We start from the raw sequence: 24,190 nt of genomic DNA, 5'->3' as shown, positions 1-24,190 counted from the left end.
AGAGCTGGGAGTAGAACTTTGGATCTTCTGACTCCCCATCCTGGCTCTAGATCACTAGATTGCATCTCTTTATTGATTTACTTGATATATTGGAGGGGACATTAGAATATACTTTCCATAATGTAACCCTTGTCACTAGTCCTCTAGTCATGTTAACATGACACAATTTGAGGTCTAATTCATCACTTGATGAGACTTTTGATGCAAGTCCTATTAATGATGATGGGAGCTCCAAGAAGAATAGCCTAGAGATGGTGAGTCAAAGGATGTTTGAATAAATGCCCAAAGATGTGGATTCTTGTTGGAGCTCTTCAACCGTCTAGGTCTAAGAAGACCATGAACAGACTTTCTCATGAGATCTCTGGTACCTGACATCATCAGTAAAGATGGAAATTCTGTGGGCACAACTCATTATAGATTGGCAATTCCACATCTATTATGGAAGCTAGAAGGGTAGATGTGCAACAAAAAAAAATTCTGAGAAGAAAAGGTTATCTGAGCTTCTTTTGAATTTTCAGAGTTTTGGTTCAGTTCAATTTTGGATGAAAGATCTGATCTATTATTTGATCAGAAGTGGTTTACTGACCACTTTACATTTACTGCAGCTCTAACACAGGTCAGAGGATTTTCACAGATTCGTCTTTCACATATACATTGTACACCTGAGGAGGAGTATTGCATTCTGCAGGGAATGATTTTTCTCTTTTTCTCTTTCTAGTTTGCAGATGGGTTAGATACTAAGTCTTTGCACTTGCAATGGTTAAGGTCCAAATTGGGTATTGTGTCCCAGGAGCCTATTTTGTTTGACTGCAGCATTGCTGAAAATATCCAGTACGGAGACAACAGTAGGGTTGTCAGTCAGGAGGAAGTTGAAGAGGCAGCTAAAGCAGCAAATATTCACACCTTCATAGAAAATCTCCCAGAGGTAAGAGAAAATGTCTTTCCATTCTCAGTGTGGGGTAAATATTCACAATGACCTATCTAAGCAACTCCCATTGATGCAAAACAATATGCTTTTTCGTTTATTTTCTTATGTTTACTGTTCTCAAAGAGGAAAATAGGAAGCTGGTGTTTAAAAATGTAACTTGCAATAGGTATTAACACATATGCGGTCGTAATTAGCTAATTCAAATGCAAAATCTGAGCTCCAGTTTTCTTATTTTCCTCTATCACAGTGATGTTATATAACAACTATAAAAGAGACATTCAATTCTTAACTTTGCCAATTCTTTTTCCTTTTTTTGGCTGAAACTTTCTGTAGTTTTAGTCTTATCTGAAAGGTAAAATGTTTCAAGTACATTTTAACCTTCATGTTTGCCATGGACTTAGTTCTCAAAATGGAGAAAGACCTTGGAAAAGCCCAAAGAAATTGGGCTTCCTGTAAAGTTACATGGAATTGAAGACAATTGAAAATTGAAAAAAAAACAATATTTCTTTTTCATTACCACCTAGTTTTTGAAAATGTACTGAGAAGAAAGTTTTGGACGTGTAAGAATTAAAGGTTCACCTCCTGAGTGTGGGTCTCTAGGGCCTTGAAATTATAAAAGTCTCTTGAGATATATATTTTTAAGTACAGGTGTCTTTGACTAGACACATCAGTGGTTGCATCACTTGGGAATTAGTCTTTTTCTAATGCTGAAATGAATTTTCATTACAGAGCATTTATCAATATATGTAGCTGTATATATGCATTTTGATTCAAACAGTTAAAATTGTTATAAGATTTTATTATTAAAAACAATTACATTATTATTTATCCTTCGTAATGGAAATGCTTAATATAGTACATTATCTGCTATTAAAATATAACTTACCGTTTCTAACTTTCCTTGACAATGAATATTTACTTATACAGAAGTATAATACCCAAGTGGGTGACAAAGGAGCACAACTTTCTGGAGGTCAGAAACAAAGAATAGCAATTGCTCGTGCTCTAGTTCGTAAGCCAGCAGTTCTGCTTCTAGATGAAGCCACATCTGCTCTTGACACGGAAAGCGAAAAGGTTAGTAATATGCATTCTACCATTTGTAATACACACAAAATACCTGGTTCGAATTCTTCACTGCAAGAACATAGGCGCTCCATCTACAATACAATTTTGAAAGTTCCACAGAACAACCCTTAGCTCCCTCTCTGTCTACAGCCTACTTTTGCAAGGTGTAGAGTGCCTTCAACTCCTGGTGTCTAAATTGGGAGCTGATGGTAGTCAGCAACACTTGGGGCTGGAGAGAAAGTGGGATTTTCAGAACTCCTCATTTTTGGCCTGCCTCAGTTCCTTCAAAGTCAGTTATGAAGTCAATGGCACTTTTTGAATGGGTTCACAGTTAGACCAATGCTGAGCACTTTGGAAAATCCCATTCATAATTAGCAACTTTGAGTTTGAGACAGGTATCTTCAAACAGTTGACTGTGATCTACTAGAGGAGGCCTTGTAAGGCAAGTCACCAGCTCCTTCCTCTTTCCTTCAGCCAGCAGCACTAGCAGCAAAGTGGGTCTCTTTCTGCACTATTTCCTGCTCTGTCTGGGGAAACAGGTGTTGCTACAGAAACCGAGAGGTATCCACTCTGCCAGTAGAACTGCTGGATGTCAGGACAGAATGGAACAATGAAGAAGCCTCTGTCCGCTTCCCTTTGATCCATCTGCATTCAGAGGGTAAGAGGTGACATGTAGGAGCAGCTGGCTTGGAAAAAAGGCTTCAGCAACACCTCCTACCTCTCAGGAGATGTTGTGAAGGGAAGAGAGAGTAATTAAGCTATCCTCTGCTGCTCAACTGGCTGAGCTTTCTCACTGCATCCACCATCTCCAGGAGAGGGGGCAGACTCCATAGGGACGAATAAACTGTTCATTTGGATGTGGATGCAGCGGAAGTGAAAAATGCCACCATGCAAACCACCATCCAGTTGTGAGCCAGATGTCAGGATCCTGAATTTTGGATTTTTATGGCTAACAAGAAGTGTCTGGCATTGCTGTTACTATCAATGAACATGCAAGTTTTAGTCATGTCTATGTATTTGGCTGGTCTGCTTTCTCCAAACTGATCTAAGTACTGTGCATGTCTAACTGACAAACACCTGGACAAGTGCATATGGCGGGGAGACAGAGGTGGTTAGTTTCTCTAAATTTGGCGTGTAGTTGGAAACAGACAGCATGCAGTATCAAATATAACACACATTTGGTAAGCAGCCGCTATCACAGACAATTCATTACACCTCTGCAAATTAGTTGTGTTGGTCCAAACTAGATCCTTATGGACCTCATTCTGCTAGCCTTTGTTCATGAGAGTAGTCTCAATGACTTCAATGGAATTACTCACACAAATAAAGGTTGTAATATCAGGCCCCTGTGTTTGAGGCCTCCTTCATGCATGGGAAGTCCTGACTCCTAAACCCCAGTGAGGAACACCCAAGTGATAACGTGAACTATAAAGGCAAAGGTGTTACCTATGAAAGGGAAGATTTTCCAAGTAATAGCAAGTTTTTCACTGCATCTGTCTGCAGATTATCCAGAAAGCCTTGGACGATGCCAGGAAGGGTCGAACCTGCATTATTATTGCTCACCGCTTGACGACCGTCCAGAACGCTGATGTCATAGCAGTGATTCATAACAGAAAAGTAGTGGAACAAGGGACGCACAGCCAGCTGCTGGCAAAGGAAGGACATTACTATGCACTTGTAAATGCACAAGTTTCTCATTAACATTAATGTTACAAACTAATCTATTTATATAAATACACACACAACCCATAGATAAATAATATTAATGAGGTCAGGGGCGGCTCCAGGCCCCAGCACGCCAAGCGCATGCTTGGGGCGGCATGCCGTGGGGGACGCTCTGCCGGTCGCCGGGAGGGCGGCAGGCAGCTCCGGTGGATCTCCCGCATGCGTGCCTGTGGAGGGTCCGCTGGTCCAGCGGCTCCGGTGGAGCATCCGCAGGCACGCCTGTGGGAGGTCCACCAGACTCGCGGGACCGGCGACCGGCACAGCGCCCCCCGCGGTGTGCCGCCATGCTTGGGGCGGCGAAATGGCTAGGGCCGCCCTTGAATGAGGTGCATCTTTACTGAGATGTCTGCAGGTTTAAAACACGTAGTAAAAAAAAGAGCAGAGACATTAATTTCTTCGTTGTCTCACAGCTTTAGTGTTACTTAATCCTATTGGTAAAATCCTTTGGGGCGTGTTGGTTAATTGTTCTTTTTTTATTTGATCTTCTAAATCTACCCCCTTCCCATAAGCATTCACTATGTTAGGCATTCCTTCAGACTTCTCGGTGAAGACCGAAACAAAGAAGTCATTAAGCATCTCTGCCATTTCTAAGTTTCATGTTACTGTTTCTCTCTCCTCACTAAGCAGTGGCCCAACCCTGTCCTTGGTCTTCCTCTTGCTTCTAATGTATTGACAAAAAGATTTCTTGTTTCCCTTTATTCCCATAGCTAGTTTGAGCTCATTTTGTGCTTTTGCCTTTCTAACCTTGCCCCTGCATTCCTGTGTTGTTTGCCTATATTCATCCTTTGTAATCTGTCCTAGTTTCCATTTTTTATATGACTCCTTTTTATTTTTTAGATCATGCAAGATCTCGTGGTTAATCACAGAATATCAGGGTTGGAGGGGACCTCAGAAAGTCATCTAGTCCAACCTACTGCTCAAAGCAGGACCAATCCCCAGACAGATTTTTGCCCCAGATCCCTAAAGGGCCCCCTCAAGGATTGAGCCCAAAACCGTGGGTTTAGCAGGCCAGTGCTCAAACCACTGAACTATACTCCTGCCATTCCCATTGAACTTTGGAAGATATGAGCATAGACAGAAGCCATCTTTGGCATCCATCACTAAATACACAAGGGAACCGAGCTCTTGCAAGCTAAGAAAGATGGGTCCTTCAACACACCCATTCCTAGTGGATGGGTTTTTTACCTGCTGAAAATATTTAACATGAACCTATAAATATTCAAGGCAACATCTGGGAGTAATTCAGATAATGCTTTTGATTTCTGGAAGTGGTTGGTAAGATAAGGTAGTTTTGAAAAAGCCGAGAACAGTGTATCTGACGCACGAAAAGGACACTGAAAAACTGTGCTGCATGTCGTATGAAGTCAATGTTAGGGAGACATTTAAAAAAAAAAGCTGAGTGAAGGTGAGGAAGGGACTACTGCTATGTTGTGTAATGCCCACAAAATCTATTAACCTCTGTGCTTCAGTTTCCCCATCCAAAAAGTATTGCTACCTCACTGGAGAGCCGAGGCCAAATTAACCCCATCAAATGAGCCATGTATAGACTCCAGTAGTCCGATGAGCTACTAGAAAAAATTTCATTGGTTCCTGTTATTATTTACTATTTCTATCATGGAAAAGACTATGGACCTCCGAGAGGGATGAGGGGCCCATTGTACTAACAAATAACACAGAGACGCCCTGCCCCAGAGAGCGCAGTCTGACAATATACACCAGATGACTAAATAGACAAACAGGGAAGTACAAAGTAGCTGTAGAGGCAAGTTATTTTATATTATTAATCACAATAGTCTATCTAGTCTAAGATGCTTATAGGACCCACATTACCATAGTACCTGATTGCTTCACAAACTTTAATTTATTTATCTTCACAACACCTCTGAGATGGAATCTGGGGTGCTATGCTGACCAGAGAGAGGTTGTCACCATGTGTCCTACAACCCTGGGTACCTTATAGTGTTTTGCTACTGTAGTTCCCATCCTGGGATGCTCACAACCAGCCTACAAGCATGCAGGTCACACCCTGAAGTGTCTGTGCACTAGGCAACCCTAACTCATCAGCTCTGACCCCAGCACCCTGTCTACCATCCCACAGCCCCACTCAGACTTCCAGCAGCCTTGGTTACAACCAGCAAGATCACCGCAACACACTCCTGGTCCCGAATTTTTCCAAAACGGTGTGCTCTTTATTATCCAGACCTCTCCTGGAGAGTTCAGAGAATTAAAAAGGTCCATTTGTTCTTCTAAAGACCCAAAAGCATATCACAGCTTATTAACTTTAAAGGGAAGGGTGTACTTACTCCAGTTAACACACCATGGAGTTGGTTTATAATAAAAATAAAAGAAATTTTATTAACAATAGGACATAGGTCAAGTGATGCCAACTAAAAGGAATAAAGTTAGAAAGGGTTAGCAGCAAATCAAAGTGAAAACATGCTTCTAAAAGTCTAAACCTTAATCTAGCAAGTTACAGGCTTTGTTCAAGATGGTTTCTCATTCTTCTTCCCAGCCATGGCTGACTTTCCTTCAATCAGGACCTTCCACAAAAGTACAAGGTGCTGGCTTTCCTTATCTTCTTAGGCTAAAAGATCTTTGCCAAAGCAGGTTTCTCATCTATATTCAGTTCCAAAGACTTCACCCCCTCCCCACCCTTGGTTGAAGGACTCCTCTTTCTTAGCTTGCAAGAGCTCGGTTCCTTTGTGTGTCTAGTGATGGATGCCAAAGAAGGCTTCTTTCTATGCTCATATCTTCCAAAGTTCAGTGACTTTGTTTCAAGAGGCAGGATGACCTCAAGTTGTTCTTTGCTTCCTATGGGCTTCCCATCCCCCTATATGTAACTGGAGTTTCCATTGTTTTGATTCCAGCATGCTTAATTTACACAGGAGACAGGTAAATAGTTGCCTCCTCTCCTGTATGGGAGGGAAATTGTTTCTCCCTGTTTGCCTGCAGAATTTAAAACATAACATCATTAAGTATCCATATGTCCTTAGATAGCGGTAATAGATACATTTCATAATGATATTATCACTACTGTGTCATTAGCTTTCAGAAAAGACCTTAGTCTATACACTCTTATAATACAGTAATATTGTATACAATCCATTGATTCAATTGCTTATTACTTGAGGTTCCACCGCCTATGTTTCTACACCAGCAGACCTTTAAAATGGATTCTTCTGAAGGTTACCCCTCAAAGTGAAGTTTGTTCAGGTTATGAGGAAGGCAACATGGAGGTACATGCTCTTTCTTCCCTCAATTGTGTTTGCTGAAATGCAAATTGTTCTATTTCCTGCCATCTCCTCCTTCTGCTGTCTTGCTGTAAACTCCCCTGACACACTTTAACCATAATTCCAGCATATAATCATAACTCTCAATACACATTGCAGACACACATCACACAAGAATGTTAATGATCAGGATTAATTAGCTTTCAAATGATATCTCACAAGACATACTTTGTTCCAAGATTATTATATCAGTGTGTAAAGACTGCAGTGTTTATCGTCACAATGTCTGTGAGGTAGGGAGGTCTTGTTATCTGCATTTTATAAGTGGGGACCTGTGACACAGAGAGGCCAAGTGCCTGGCCCAAGATCACACAGGAAGTCTGTAACAGAGCAGGGACTTAAACCCAGGTCTTCTAAATCCCAGGTAGAGTTCCTAGTCACTAAACCATCCATAGTCTCTAGTAGTCACAGCCAATCATAGGCGCTGACTCCATGGGGGCTCTGGGGCTGCAAGAAACTGTGTGGTTTTTTTTCCTAACTGGAAGAAATTGTTTGCTCATATTCAATTTGTGATCCACTATAACTCTCAGACCCTTTTCCGTAGTATGGCTGCCTTTACATTGTGAAGTTGTATATTTGATTTTTCCTTTGTAAGTGACTTTCCACTTGTCTTTATTGAATTTCATCTTGTTGATTTCAGATCAGTTCTCCAATTTGTCAAGGTCGTTTTGAATTCTTATCTTGTTCTTCAAAGTGCTTGCAACCCTTCTCAGCTTGGTGTCATTCACAAATGTATAAGCATACTCTCCATTCCATTATTCATGTAGTTAACTAAAATGTTGAATTGTACTGACCCTAGTACAGATAAATCCTCTCATGTGTTAGATAAATCCTCTCAGTTTGACTGTGAACCATTGATAATTACTTTTTGAGTTTTTTTTTTTAATCAATTCCGCATCTGCCTTATAGTAATGTCATAGAGCCCACATTTTCCTAGTTTGCTTATCAGACTGTCATATGGGACAGTGTCAAAAGCCTTACTATAATCAAGATTAATTATATTTACTGCTTCCTCCCTATTCAGTAGGCCAGTAATCTTGTCAAAAAAGAAAATTAGGTTGGCCTGATATGATTGTTCTCTTAGCAAATCCATGCAGACTATTACTTAACACCCTATTATCTTCCAGGTGCTTACAAAGTGATTGTTAAATAATTTGTTCCAGTATTTTTCTAGGTATCAAAGTTAGGGTCACTGATCTGTAATTCTCCAGGTCCTCTTTGTTCCCCTTTTAGAGCTAGGTACTATGTTTGCCCTCTCCAGCCCTCTGGGAACTCACCCATTGTCCATGAGTTCTTGAAGACATTGCTCAGGGTTCCTAGATTGCTTCAGTTAGTCCCTTAAGTATATCCTAGGGTGAATTTCATCAGGCCCTGCTGACTTGAATACATCTGACCTCTCTAAATATTCTTTAACCTGTTCTTTCACTATTCTGGCTCGTGTTCCTTCCCCCCGTTGTTAATATTAATTATGTTAAGCCTCTGGTCACAGTTACCCTTTTTAGTGAAGACTGAAGCAAAACAGGCATTAAACTTCTCAAGGCTTCTTGAGGTCATCTGTTATTAACTCTCCTTCCCTGCTAAGCAGTGGACCTACACTTTTCTGTGTGTTCCTCTTACTCCTAATGTATTTATAGAATACTAAAGACGTATTACATTAAACATTAACATTGTTCAAATTTGACTTGTCTCTCACATGAACAGTCCTAGTTTCTGTAGGGAGGACTCAGTTTCGTTTAGTTGAATGTATGGACACGTGTCTGCTATGATAGTCCAGGCAGGACAGAATCTCCCATTAGACATGAAAGGGGGCAGCGGGAGAGGAGCGCAGCCTCCAGCTGCTATGGTATTCCAGCCAGGACTGAATCTCCAGGAGACAAAGCATAAAGAAGGGAATGACCGGGAGTCATTCCCATTTTTGCCCAGGTGCCCCCGGCTGACCTCAACGAGGCCAGCCAGGAGCACTCACGGGATGATGATGATGGTTATCAGCCCTATTGGACCGTCTGCCATCGGGGAGGAGAGCAGAGGGAATGCTGCTGTTTAGCGCTGCAGCACCCCGTCTACTAGCAGAATCCAGTAGACATGCGGTGACATTGAAAAAAGGTGAGAAACCATTTTTTTCCCTTTTCTTTCATGGGGAGGGAGGGGGGTAAATTGACGACATATACCCTGAACCACCCGCGACAATGTTTTTGACCCTTCAGGCATTGGGAGCTCAGCCAAGAATGCAAATGCTTTTCGTAGACTGCGGGAACTGTGGGATAGCTCAAGTCCTCAGTTCCCCCTCCCTGCCTCCATGAGCATCCATTAGATTCTTTGGCTTTCCATTACGCTTGTCACGCAGCACTGTGTTGAGTCCCTGTTGTGGCCTCTATCATAGCATGGAGATTTTTTCAAATGCTTTGGCATTTCATCTTCTGGAATGGAGCTTTGATAGAACAGATTTTTCTCCCCATACAGCAATCAGATCCAGTATCTCCCGTACGGTCAATGCTGGAGCTCTTTTTGGATTTGGGACTGCATGGTCACCCGTGCTGATCGGCGCTCCACACTGGGCAAACAGGAAATGAAATTCTAAAGTTTGCAGGGCTTTTCCTGTCTACCTGGCCAGTGCATCTGAGTTCAGATTGCTGTCCAGAGCGGTCACAATGGTACACTGTGGGATAGCGCCCGGAGGCCAATACCGTCGAATTGCGGCCACATTAACCCTAATCCAACCTGGCAATACCGATTTCAGCACTACTCCCCTTGTCGGAGAGGATTACAGATATCGGTATTAAGAACCCTTTATATCAATAGAAAGGGCTTCGTTGTGTGGACGGGTTCAGGATTAATTTGGTTTAACGCTGCTAAAATTGGTATAAACGCGGAGTGTAGACCAGGCCTTACAGCCGCTGGAGAAATTACTGTGGTGGCTGATGTCCACACTACCTTCCTTCTGTCAAAGGTGCATGTCCTCAACAGGAGCACTTCCACCGACTGAAGAGGGGCACTGTGGGGGGCTGAGAGCCCGGGCTTCTCACCTCTGGCAGGGAGATCCACACCAGGAGTCTGGTTACCATGCTCCCAAATGGTTAACAGGTTTAGGAATTTGTAATAATTTCTTTGAATTTGTAGGAGCATTGACTGAATAAACCAAGTGACTTCTCCGAATGTAAATTCACCTTGCAAATTGTAGAGTGTATCACATTCACCGAATAGACAGTCACCACACTTTTAGAGCTGCTACTCTCTGCTGTACAGCAGTGTCAGATTTTTAAAACATGTTTTGACATATGAAGAAAAATATCCAGATGCAAATAATAGGTTTTAAAAAATATTTTTAAAAACCTTCATCTTACCTTAGCACCTGCAAGGTGGATCCATTCTCTCGCAGCCTTAGAAGTTCTGGTAACTGTGATGTCTCTGAATGTTGAATTCTGGGGCACTGCAGTAGAAATGGACCTGGATATGTAACAATGAAGGATTATAGGTATTTTGGTCCCAATTGTGCCTCCATTATTGGGTGTAAGGTAGAATCCAAAATAACTAAGAATAATACAGTCCTGAGACATTTTTCAATGAGATTTTGTGAACGCTTCTCTTATTCTTTCTATTTTGGACTTTCAACATACTATATTTTTTGGGGGCTGATTGATTCAAAGAAAAACCCAAACTTTCAACAATGACTCCTAAGGTCTCTACCCACTTCTATTTTCTTTTTTAAATACCACAGTCAATGGTCTCATTCACTCATTATTTACAATAAAAATATTGATATTATATGAAACATACACCACACAGGGAAGTGCAAGTGCATCATGTGTTATTATTTCAAGGATGATCATTAAGCACCTGGTTGCACAGCCCTTACTCAGTTTGCCTGAAGGCTTGTTTGTCAGCGTGGAGTAATTGATGGGAATAAGCTGTTCTGCAATAGCTATTCCGGAACAGTTCCCTGCGTGAACACTGCATTCCAGAATAAAAATCACCTTATTCTGGAATAGTTACTCCATTCTGGAAGTGCAGTAATATTCCTGAATAAAACTAGGGTGACCAGATAGCAAATGTGAAAAATTGGGGCAGACGGTGGTGGGTAATAGGAGCCTCTATAAGAAAAAGACTCAAAAATCGGGACTGTCCCTATAAAATTGGGGCATCTGGTCACCCTACATAAAACTGATTTTTATTTTGGAAAGATTAAAAATTGAATTGACTGTAGTGGAAGTATAGTCTTCTTGTTCATATGTGGTTAACTGTTGTCAAATTAGTTCTTTTTCAGAACATGTATTTTATCAATATTCCAGATTTTAGAATACAGCTTTACAGACCATGTTAGCGTTTGCACTATTAACTCCAGTCTAAGTAATCTTTACTGAAGTGGCAATCTGCTGCAGGGGTGACATTTCAGATTTCAGTAGAGGTGGGGGAGCCCAGCTTTGAGCAAGGGCCCAGGAGTCACTTAGGCCACTATAAACGCTTGGATTGTTTTGAAGTATAAAATGTAAAAAAAATCAGACAACTAACTAGAGTTAGAGGTGAATCATCCGCCAAGCTCAGCAAGAATTCATCCAGCACAGGATAGTAGAAACCGGTTTTTATATTTTGTTGACCGCTCTTCAGAACATTATATGCAGACAACTGATCCTGTGTGCCAGAAACAAAGAGCTGTGCCAGCTTGGAGTATATTTTGTTTGTTCTTTGTGGCCTTGCTGGTTTGCAGTGCTGAGATCAACTTTTGCTACTGCCTGAGGGGAAAAGGCAATTTCAGGTTCCTTGGCTATGTTTTCAGCTTCCTCACATAACTCCTTCCATTTGCTTTCAGATGATTTCATTTTTTCAGAAGCAGGAACAGGGCCGTCCTTAGGATTTATGGTGCCCTAGGCGAGATTATTAAACTGGTGCCCCTGTGCCTGATCTGCTGTTAGCAACACAAATATAAGCATACAGTATTGGAAAACTTGCCACATTCATGTTATTAAAACCAGTTTAACTTAATTAAGGACACTGTAATGCTGATGGACTAGCCCTATAGAAAAAATTCTGATTTGACAGAATGATGCAAATAATATAATTTTTTTAATTTGTCAAAATTTTATTGGAAATTTATATGAAGAGGTATTGAAACAAAGATTTGTTTTTAATTAAAAGTAATCTTTCTGGCTTTTTTGGCTGCAAAATCAGTTTAATAAGCTGGGTTTCCAAACAGTGGGAAAATATAACCCTAGTTTTACTGCTAGGTAAAGCACAAAGTGACCAAAATGAAGTCAGCACAGAATCATCTCATCTAGATTAAGGTAGCACAGAAATGTTACAGAAGTCCTATTGTGCCTTATTTTTGTTTGGAAAGACATTGGCACTAGCAGCACATTCACATGATAAAATACATGATAAATCACTGTCTCTAAAGTTCCATCAAAAACTGACATTTTCACAGCTCTAGCATGATCTGCTATATAGATTCTTCACAAGGAAGTGTCCCTGACCTTTTAAACTCATATTAACTATGTATTTACTTTATGAAAGTTGGAGAAAACATTGTGAAAATGTAAAACATTGGCTGCCCAACTTCTGGGCTGGCAAAAGCTATACTGACTCACAGGAAAAAAAAAAAAGGCAGGAGAATCTTAGTACAACATATGGTCAGTCTATAGCAGGGGTCGGCAACCTTTCAGAAGTGGTGTGCCAAGTTCACTGTAATTTAAGGTTTCTCGTGCCAGTAATACATTTTAATGTTTGTAGAAGGTCTCTCTCTATGTCTATATTATATAAATAAACTATTGTTATTATCTGAGGTCCTGCTCAGGCCACTGCCAGCTGAGTAAATGAAACCCCAGACCGGCAGCGGGCTGAGCGGGACTGGTGACTGGAACCCTAGACAAGGATCCCAGGCCCTGCTCAGCCCGCTGCTGGTCTGGGGTTCTGACCACCAACTCCTGCCACCCAGGATCCCGGCCGCCAACCCCCCTCAGCCTGCTACCAGCCTGGGATTCTGCTCACCCAGGCTGGCAGGAGGCAGAGTGGGGCCAGCGGCTGGGCTCCTGATTGGCAAGGGGCCGGCAGCCAGAACCCCAGAGTAGCAGTAGGCTGAGTGCTGCCGGCACCCCAGACTGGCAGCAGACTGAGCCACTCAACCCCCCAGCCCGCTGCCGGCTGAATGAATGGAACCCCAGGCTGACAGCAGGTTGAGTGGTTCAGCTGGCCTGCTCAGCCGTCTGCCAGTCTGGGGTTCCTTGGGGGTCCCCAGGCCAGCAGCAGGTGCTGAGTGCGTCCGGCGTCCGGTATCCCAGCTGGCAATAGGGCAGCAGCCGGAACCCCAGAGCAGTGATGGGCTGAGCCGCTCAGCCTGCCGCTGCATGCCATCAAAAATCAGCTCACCTGCCACCTTTGGCACGTGTGCCGTAGGTTGCCGACCCCTGCTCTGTACACTAGTAAGGAGATGAGCATATTACAGTTGTTGGAGGGCTCTTATCAGGAGTAACAGGCTATAGGAAAGTCAGTCAACATTTTTTGTTTCTGATTAAAACTGGCCCACTCCCTGCCTCAAACCAAACCTGTCACTAATAAGTGTCAACAACTTAATTTTCTGTTTTTTGGCTAAGATATTAATTTTTTTTAAAAAAAAAATTGAAATTGGATTCAGGATTGTTAGCAAGAATTTTTGGCAAACAAAGTTGTTAAATGACAATCTAAATGGCAACACAGTACTGCTTTCATGCTTGGCTCACCCCCCAGCCTGCTGGTCCAACAGCTGCAGTAGACCCCAAAATCCACCTCTTGGGGTGCAGAGTGGCAACAGCAGCAGTAAACCCTCAGGTCCAATAACACGCCAATGGGCACCACCACCAGCCTTACGGACCATGATGACGTTAGCACAGCATCTGATCTCAGGGACAGGTCACCCATGGAGCCACAGCAGCTCATCCTGCCCAGTGCAGCTCCCCCCGGATGAGGTGGATCGCTGGCAGCTGCCAGCCCGGGGGAGAGGCGCTCCCCAGCTAGGGTGCCCAGATCCAGATGTCCTGATTTTATAGGGCCAGTCCCGATATTTGGTGCTTTGTCTTATATAGGCACCAATTACCCCCACCTAGAGTGACCAGACAGGAAGTGTGAAAAATCAGGACAGGGGGTGGGGGGTAAAAGGAGCCTATATAAGAAAAAGACCCCAAAATTGGGACTGGCCCTATAAAATAGGGACATCTGGTCACCCTACCCCAACCCCCTGTCCTGATTTTTCACACATCTGGCTAACCCCAGCCCAGCCCTGTGTGACATTCCAATCCTGGCAGAGGAAGTGAGTTACTTTCACTTTCATTCCTCGGCAGGCAGCCAGCCTCCTCCCCCCACCTACCCCCCAGCACCTCACCCAACCCAGCTCTGACGGAGGGGAGGGAGGAGAGAGAGAGGGATGCTCCTGGGGAGGAGGGAGAAAGGAGGGGGTGCTCCATGGGGCAGGGGGGGGGAGAAGAATGGATGTTATGGGGGACAAGGATACTGGTTCCAGAGCCGCAGAGCCTGCCTCACCTCACTTCCGCCAGGGGGAAAGAGTCACACTCACAGGTGAGCTCCTTCCCCAACCCCTACCCTTCCCAGAGACCCCAGCAGCCAATCCCCTCCCTCAGACTGTGCTGCATTGGGCTCTCTCTAGGACCCAGCAGCCTGCTCTTACATGCTCCACTGCTTCCCGTCTGTCCTGGCTCCCGGCAGAGTGGTGCCCCCAGACCTAGTGGTGCCCTAGGCGGCTGCCTATTCTGCCTATGCCTAAGGACGGCCCTGAGCAGGAATATTGCTTGCTACTAACTCCAAGGAACTAGATAAATTCTGGATTTAATTTTGCAGCTCTTCTGAAGCACTGTTCAAAATTTGCAGATCTATTCCTTTTTGCTGAGGTTCTTAATTTTTCAAAAATTATTCAGTCTCTCTAGGAGGTCCTTGACAGTGCAAAAACAGCTGTTATTAGATTTACAACGAATTTTCTGAAGTGGAACTCTTGCACCATTTATATCCTAAAACAAAAACAAAAACATATCACTCTCAACTGACCGACTGTAGTGAGGAGGATTGGCCACCCACAGACCCAGATGGGGAGGGGCCCCTCACTGAACCCTGGTGGGCAGAGTCACTCCACGCTCAACCCTCCAGCCGGAAGTCAGTGGGCGGGACAGGAAGTACAAAAGGTGGGCCGGAAAACTCAGTTGAGGCCCAGCTGGTGGTGGAGCCAGACCGTTCCTGCAAGCTTCCAAACTGGGAGGCTGCCACAGACCCTGAAGGAGCTGAGGACTGGCCAGGGCCATTTAGACACCTGAGCACGGAGAAGCTGCAAGCCCTGACAGAGGCCCTCTTCCCCGACAACCAGGATGACCCTCTACAGAGCCAGGTATGCCCTGAGGGAGAGTTGGCCCAGAGGTAGCCGACCCCTGTCTGGCTGCAACGCTGCCAGGAAGTGAGTCAGTGTGTTGCAGTCAGGATCCCCGCTGACCAGTGGCAGACCGCTCTGGCACTGCTAGGGCCCTGAGCCAGGACCTAGCGGAGTGAATGGGCCTGCGTCCCTCCTGCTACCCCAATCCGCGGGTGGCATCTCCCCCTCTCTTAGGCAAGACGCCTGCGCTTGTCGGCCCTGCGCTAGAGTTAGGAGGCCCGACTGTTTTGCTGAGCAGCCTGAGTGCAGGTCTGAGCCAGAGCCTCTGTGCTGCCCTGCCCTGCCCAGGTCTGGGCTCTGAAACCATGTTTGTCTTTCAGCCCTAAAAGAAAAAAAAAGAGGGGGGGTAAATGGAGTTTGAGAAGCTCATTAAATATCTGGCTGAGAGCCAGCAGCAGCTACAGCAACTGGTGCAGCAGCCGGGGGCGCAGCAGCAGCAGTTACTCCTGGAGCTGGGGCCCCAGCACCGAGAGCAATAGCGACGGTGCCTCCAGCAACTCGGGGCCCAATTCTGCAGCGTGTTTAGACCACTTTGTGCTAGTGAAACAGCCAGTTAAGCTGGTGACTGAGGGATTCCTCTTCCTTGGCTGGTAGAGTCCTGGGAGTGGATCTTAAGTCACTCCACTCTGGGCTGCTGCCACAGGGGACGTGGCTGGGAATGTACCCGTGGGGCGACCAGATCACAACAGTAAAATATTGGGACACATTGGGGTGCTGTCAGTCCCGCCCATAGTCCACCCCCGCTCTTCCCATGCTCTTCCCCCACTTTGCCTCAGGTCCCACCCCCACCCTCCTGCTTGACCCTGCCATCGCACCCCTCCTCATCCCCTGGCCAACCGCTGGCTTGCTGCATGCATCCCTCCTCAGTCCCCCACCCGCTGCTCGCCTCCTCCCATCTGCCACTCACCTTCCCACTCCCCTGCCAGAAACCCCCATGCCTGCCCCGAGAACCCCCACGTGCCACTGGCTCACCACCCGCCTCCTCACCCTCCCACCCACTGCTGGCTCCCTGGCCACTCGCCTCTTCACAGCCCCCCGCCCGCCGCTGGCTCACCTCTCGCATCTTCACCCCTCCTGCCACAGATCCCTCTGGCTCCTAGGATCAGGGGCAGCTGAGGGTCTCCACTTGCTGCGCTCGCCACAAGCATGAGCTCCTTGGCTCCCATTGGCTGGGAAAAGTGCCAATGGGAGCTGCCAGAGCCGCGGAGTGGGGCTGGCTGGCGCCGGCAGCGTGCAGAGAGCCCTCCGCCCCCCTGCCCAACCTCACCCAACCAGACCCTAATTGCCAGAGGGCTATTAGGGTACCTCTGGCTCCTAGGGTTGGGTTGGGTTGGGAGGCTGGGTTCAGGGCTCTCTGCTTGCTGCTGGCACTTGCAAGCAGGTGGGTTACCATACGTCCATATTTTCCTGGACGTTTTTAAATATTTAAAAATTCCTCCTGGATGGCGATTTAAGAACTAAAAAGCCGGACATGTCTGGGAAAATACAGACGTATTGTAACCCTAGGTTTTGTGGCCTGTAATATGCAGGAGGTCAGACTAGATGATCATGATGGTCCCTTCTGGCCTTAAAGTCTAGGAGTCTATGAGACACCATTCTCTAGCCAACATCTCACCTTCAATCAATCTCGTGATCCACGAAATCCTCATCCTACCAGAACCTGCTATTTGCCTAAGCCTAACCATGCTATCTTTTACCACAACAGCACGTCCTTCTGGAATATGTGGTGCTTTAATCTGAATGCACTGAATGTTTCCTTATACAGAAATATCAACGGGCAATTTAAACTTTTTTAACTCTCCTATCACATTATGAATCCTAACCAGACACAAACACTGATAACAAACTTTGAGATATTGTCTGTGAAGCACTTATTAAGAAATTAGCTAAACTTCTGTGACCAATTTTGTCACCAATTCATTGCCAGAGTAAAATAAATTGCCAATGACACACACGGTTTTTGATTTACCAGGAGGAGGGTGATGGAAAATACAGTGCCCGCAACCGTTTGTTGTTCAGCCTTGGTACTGTCCTGAGGGAATGCTTTGGAAATTGGAGTGGGCAACTCTTTTCCTGATGCTAACAGTTTGGGTTGGTGGATTTGTGGGATTAGTAGGAACAGGCTGGGGAAATTGTAAACTAGAAGTAGCAGGAAAACAAATTACATATTTTAGTTATATGTATCATTCATAAAAATAACATGTGGTATGAAGCACTGTGTGGGGAGAGAGGCAACCCAAATGGTGTGCCTGCTCTGCTGCAATCTGCATAATTGCAGAGTTCATGGAATGTTCATTTAACCCTAACAAACAAAAATGATTCTTGGCTTGTTAAAGTTTGTACTGGAGAAAAGGAACTCATTTATACCAGCTGAGGATGTGGCCCAGGATGCTTATGAAAAAAGCAGATATGTTATCACCTGAGCAGGGAGTTCTTGATATTAACCTATCTCTGACCTCTTAGAATCTTAGAATATCAGGGTTGGAAGAGACCTCAGGGGGTCATCTAGTACACTCCCCTGATCAAAGCAACACCGATCCCCAGAAATATTTTTGCCCCAGAACCCTAAGTGGCTCCCCTTGAGAATTGAACTTCTAACCCTGGGTTTAGTAGGTCAAGGTGCAAACCACTGAGCTATCCCTCCCCCATTTTGCTAAGAACTAATCAGATAGATCTCTCTTCCTCTTCTACTACAGCCATCTGTCCAATAATTCTTCAGGATCTGTATCAGAGGGGTAGCCATGTTAGTCTGGATCTGTAAAAAGCAACAAAGAGTCCTGTGGCACCTTATAGACTAACAGATGTACTGGAGCATAAGCTTTCGTGGGTGAATGCCCACTTCGTCAGATGCATGTAAAGGATCTGAATCAGAATTGAGTTCTATGGACTCTGAAATGAAGATGAGCTATTATAAAAACTGCAGCCTAAGGATGAAAATGCATTTTGGGCATGAAACCATTGCAACTGTCTGCAGTACCAAGGCATTTGTCCTCCAAAGAGACTAACACAGCCAGTAAGTACCCATAAAGATTACCAAGATAGCTAACTTATTTTTACATTTCCTTTGGGTTTCTTAGGTATGTATGAGCTAAACTTACCACTCCTGTATTTGAACAGTATGAGTGCCTCTGACGAAAGGTGTTCCGTAAATGCCAAGTACTATTATTTTTAGTCTCTTATTCTGCCATTCCCCTACCTAGATTAAATATTAGACATTGACTGAAAGTTAATGCCCGTGACCATCCTCACAGAAAATAGAAATCCATTCCATTCTTGCAAGGCAGCAATTTGATTCAGTGACATGATTGTGAGACTCATGATGCACATAAGGACATCTTAAACACACTTGGATTTTATACTGGGATCCCTCTGGATGAAAGGGACTTGAAGCTAGTGTAACCAGATAACAAGTGTGAAAAATTGGAACACTTTTTTTTCTCGGGTGGGGATATAGGTGCTGTGATGCACGGCTAGAAAGGGTTAAATATCCTGCAAATAAATAACCCTCAAAAGAGGTGGGGAGATAATGTTTGTGTTTTTGTGTGTTTATATATGTATGAGTAGGGTTGACAATGTAATCAACAGTCCCTTGTCTATGGTGTATTCTGATAATTCAGAGATCAAAAGAACATCCTATCATTTAAATGAATTGTAAACATGGGATATCTTGGTATTCATCTCTCTTTGAAATGTACTGTGGATGGTGGAGGAACAAGCAAATGGCCATATGTTAATTCGTATAGCTAAGTACCAGCGATGGACTTCCTTCAAAGTCATCCTAATTACCTTTTGTTCCCTGAGGAACTCCAACTTGTCAAAAGACATGAAATTGTATAAAAGATCCTTGGGTCCTGATTCTGTCATCTCAGATGTACTTGGACTTCATCAGGAGAATTTTGAGTCGCAAGACTGAGGTCCCAGTTATGCTGGTATGCCCTGAATATGTTTTTTGGACATTGGACTATAACCTATGAACTATTTCTGAAAGAACTCTTTGCAACTACAAAGCTCACCATCTCTGCTCTGAGATTATACATTTAATTAATTAATTGAACTCATGTATATTGATCTTTTAACCATACTGTCTCTTTTGTTTTTTAATAAATTTTAGTCTAGTTAATAAGAATTGGTTGTAGAGTGTATTTGGATAAGATATGAAACATTCATTAACCTGGGAGCTAATGTGTCTGATTCTTTGGGATTGGTAGAATCTTTTCTTTTATATGATGAAATAAGATTTACAGAAATTTTCATCATATTTGACATGGGTACCTGGATGGAGGCCTGAGGCTGAATCACTAAATGGGAACTGTGTTGTTTGGACTTCTGAGTAACCAGTAAGGTAATAAAGAAGTTGTTTTATGCTGGTTTGGTAAATCTAAGTATTGGAATATCCACCAGCTTTTTGGGGTTTGTCTGCCCCATTCTTTCCACCCTAATTGAGTGACCACAGTTGACTCCCCACTAGGATCCTGGTCATAGTTGACTATATAAGACAAAGCCCCTAATATTGGGATGGTCCCAATAATATCGGGACATCTGGTCACCCAACTTGAAGCTCTGATTCCTGAGAGCATATACATATGTCATTCAACTCCCCTCCAAATGTTTCCTATTCTGTCTACCAGAGTCGTGCTGAGAGCTGGTCCATACAAGTTTCAGAGGAGCCTCAGTCACTTGGGAAGGCACTGTTTGAAGCAATAATTTGAGAAAATAGGGCTAGAGAGGAAGGGTAGACTACTGACTAGTGTGCTAGTTTAGCCTAAGAAAAACCCAGGTTTAATTCCCTGCTCTGTCAAAGGCTTCCTGAATCTTTAGTCTGTCTCAATTCCCCATTTGTAAAATGGGGGTAATAGTCCTTCTTTACCTCACAAAAGTATTGTTGGGATAAATGCATTAAAGATTTTGTTGAGGTGATTAATTATTACACTATTGGGGACCATATATGTATTGTATAGAGCCAAAATAAAAAGATAACTAGTAAGACATTTTTCAAGTATGTAAGGAAAATGCATTGCACTTGTACCACTGTAAGGCATTTCATAGAATCATAGAATATCAGGGTTGGAAGGGACCTCAGGAGGTCATCTAGTCCAACCCGCTGCTCAAAGCAGGACCAATTCCCAACTAAATCATCCCAGCCAGGGCTTTGTCAAGCCTGACCTTAAAAACCTCTAAGGAAGGAGATTCACCACCTCCCTAGGTATCCCATTCCAGTGCTTCACCAGTCTCTGAGTGAAAAAGTTTTTCCTAATATCCAACCTAAACCTCCCCCACTTCAACTTGAGACCATTACTCCTTGTTCTGTCATCTTCTACCAATGAGAACAGTTTAGATCCATCCTCTTTGGAACCCCCTTTCAGGTAGTTGAAAGCAGCTATCAAATCCCCTCTCATCCTTCTCTTCTGCAGACTAAACAATCCCAGTTCCCTCAGCCTCTCCTCATAAGTCATGTGCTCCAGACCCCAAATCATTTTTGTTGCCCCCGCTGGACTCTTTCCAATTTTTCCACATCCTTCTTGTAGTGTGGGGCCCAAAACTGGATACAGTACTCCAGATGAGGCCTCACCAATGTTGAATAGAGGGGTATGATCACATCCCTCGATCTTCTGGCAATGCCCCTTGATAGGAAAAATATCCCCTCGCCCCGCTTATAGGCCTAGACTTTTAAGCGTACCTTAACCCCCCCCCCCCCCCCGTTGATGCTTGGTGTAATTTGTAGGCCTTAACCCCTTGCCCTACTAGCATATATAAGCAATGGGTTTAATACTTCTGCAAAATGTGTTTGTCTGTATAAAGGGCACCAGGAAGTAAAGCAGAAAAGAGGAACCAAGCGGCCCTAAGGAGCCCAGCTGTAATATGCAGAGTCTAGCAAGAGCTTTTGCAGAAGAAACCGCAAGCAGAGGTCCAAAGGCAGGCAGCTAACCCCTTGCGTGGGGCCATGCTGACCTTCCTTGTATGCATATTCGTACTCTAATAAAGGTGCCTCAGGCTGTCTGATCCAAAAATCAACGGTGTGGTTAATTTTCCACAACACCCTACTTATACAGCCCAAAATGCCATTAGCCTTCTTGGCAACAAGGGCACACTGTTGACTCATATCCAGCTTCTCGTCCACTGTAACCCCTAGGTCCTTTTCTGCAGAACTGCTTCCTAGCCATTCGGTCCCTAGTCTGTAACAGTGTATGGGATTCTTCAATCCTAAGTGCAGAACTCTGCACTTGTCCTTGTTGAACCTCATCAGGTTTCTTTTGGCCCAGTCCTCTAATTTGTTTAGGTCCCTCTGTATCCTATCCCTGTCCTCCAGTGTATCTATCACTCCTCCAAGTTTAGTGTCATCTGCAAACTTGCTGAGAGTGCAGTCCACGCCATCCTCCAGATCATTAATGAAGATATTGAACAAAACCAGCCCCAGGACTGACCCTTGAGGCACTCCACTTAAAACTGGTTGCCAACTAGACATGGAGCCGTTGATCACTACCCATTGAGCCCGATCTAGCCAGCTTTCTATCCACCTTATCATCCAGCCCATACTTCTTTAACTTGCTGGCAAAAATACTGTGGAAGACCGTGTCCAAAGCTTTGCTAAAGTCAAGGAATAACACATCCACTGCTTTCCCCTCATCCACAGAGCCAGTTATCTCCTCATAGAAGGCAGTTAGGTTAGTCAGGCATGACTTGCCCTTGGTGAATCCATGCTGACTGTTCCTGATCACTTTCCTCTCCTCCAAGTGCTTCAGAATTGATTCCTTGAGGACCTGCTCCATGATTTTTCCAGGGACTGAGGTGAGGCTGACTGGCCTGTAGTTCCCCGGATCCTCCTTCTTCCCTTTTTTAAAGATGGGCACTACATTAGCCTTTTTCCAGTCATCCGGGACCTCCCCCATTCGCCATGAGTTTTCAAAGATAATGGCTAATGGCTCTGCAATCACATCTGCCAACTCCTTTAGCACCCTCGGATGCAGCGCATCTGGCTCCATGGACTTGTGCTCGTCCAGTTTTTCTAAACAGTCCCAAACCACTTCTTTCTCCACAGAGGGCTAGTCACCTTCTCCCATACTGTGCTGCCCAGTGCAGCCGTCTGGGAGCTGACCTTGTTTGTGAAGACAGAGGCAAAAAAAGCATTGAGTACATTAGCTTTTTCCATATCTCTGTCATTAGGTTGCCTCCCTCATTCAGTAAGGGGCCCACACTTTCCTTGACTTTCTTCTTGTTGCTAACATACCTGAAGAAACCCTTCTTGTTACTCTTAACATCTCTTGCTAGCTGCAACTCCAAGTGTGATTTGGCCTTCCTGATTTCAGTCCTGCATGCCTGAGCAATATTTTTATACTCCTTCCTGGTCATTTGTCCAAGGTTCCACTTCTTGTAAGCTTCTTTTTTGTGTTTAAGATCAGCAAGGATTACACTGGTAAGCCAAGCTGGTTGCCTGCCATATTTACTATTCTTCCTACACATCGGGATGTTTTTTTCCTGCAACCTCAATAAGGATTCTTTAAAATACAGCCAGCTCTACTGGACTCCTTTCCCCCTCATGTTATTTTCCCAGGGGATCCTGCCCATCAGCTCCTTGAGGGAGTCAAAGTCTGCTTTTCTGAAGTCCAGGGTCTGTATTCTGCTACTCTCCTTTCTTCCTTGTGTCAGGATCCTGAACTCAACCATCTCATGGTCACTGCCTCCCAGGTTCCCATCCACTTTTGCTTCCCCTACTAACTCTTCTCTGTTTGTGAGCAGCAGGTCAAGAAGAGCTCTGCCCCTAGTTGGTTCCTCCAGCACTTGGACCAGGAAATTGTCCCCTACACTTTCCAAAAACTTCCTGGATTGTCTGTGCACCGCTGTATTGCTCTCCCAGCAGATATCAGGGTGATTAAAGTCTCCCATGAGAACCAGGGTCTGCAATCTAGTAACTTCTGCTAGTTGCCAGAAGAAAGCCTCGTCCACCTCATCCCCCTGGTCTGGTTGTCTATAGCAGACTCCCACCACGACATTACCCTTGTTGCTCACACTTCTAAACTTAATCCAGAGACTCTCAGGTTTTTCTTCAGTTTCATACCGGAGCTCTGATCAGTCATACTGCTCTCTAACATACAATGCAACTCCCCTACCTTTTCTGCCCTGCCTGTCCTTCCTGAACAATTTATATCCATCCATGACAGTACTGCAGTCATGTGAGTTATCCCACCAAGTCTCTGTTATTCTAATCACATCATAGTTCCTTGACTGTGCCAGGAATTCCAGTTCTCCCTGCTTGTTTCCCAAGCTTCTTGCATTTGTGTATAGGCACTCAAGATAACTCGCTGATCGTCCCGCTTTCTCGGTCTGAGACAGGCGTCCTCCCCTCTTGCACTGTCCTGCTTGTGTTTCCTCCCAGTATCCCATTTCCCCACTTACCTTAGGGCTTTGGTCTCTTTCCCCTGGTGAACCTTGTTTAAAGCCCTCCTCACTAGGTTAGCCATTTAATCCTGGCATAGCTTATTTTGGTTCCCCAAATCAGAATGAGCTATACTGGTTTATGCACCCTATAACTATGTCAGTACTGGGGCACTTTTGCTGCTTTAACTATGCTCACACAGTTAAAGTGACAAAACTTTTAAGTGTAGACAAGGCCTAGGTATGTGCTTCTTTTGGCAATGCACACTCGTCATACCAATATGATCAGCTAGCCTGGTCTAATACTGCTGATGAGTTAACTTTCTGCTTCTTTCTTGATGTGGGTCCAGATTCAGCCTTGCTGTTGCCCCAGGAGGGAGTCACCCTGGGGACCATGTCTCACCCACTCCAGGG

At 44.4% G+C, this 24,190-nt stretch overlaps 1 protein-coding gene across 1 annotated transcript in view; it reads left to right on the top strand.

Moving 5' to 3' along the window:
* Nucleotides 1-3,694, top strand: part of LOC123363270 (ATP-dependent translocase ABCB1-like) — a 56,665-nt gene extending 52,971 nt beyond the window's left edge. The window contains exons 18-20 of the mRNA XM_045004138.1: nt 719-925; nt 1,856-2,002; nt 3,497-3,694. Of these exons, the coding sequence (XP_044860073.1) occupies nt 719-925; nt 1,856-2,002; nt 3,497-3,694 (552 nt within the window). The remainder of the gene's footprint in view (nt 1-718; nt 926-1,855; nt 2,003-3,496) is intronic.
* Nucleotides 3,695-24,190: the final 20,496 nt, after the last annotated feature.

Source organism: Mauremys mutica, chromosome 2, assembly GCF_020497125.1.
Source record: "Mauremys mutica isolate MM-2020 ecotype Southern chromosome 2, ASM2049712v1, whole genome shotgun sequence".
Lineage (NCBI taxonomy): Eukaryota > Metazoa > Chordata > Testudines > Geoemydidae > Mauremys > Mauremys mutica.
This window is presented reverse-complemented; position numbering and strand designations above follow the sequence as displayed.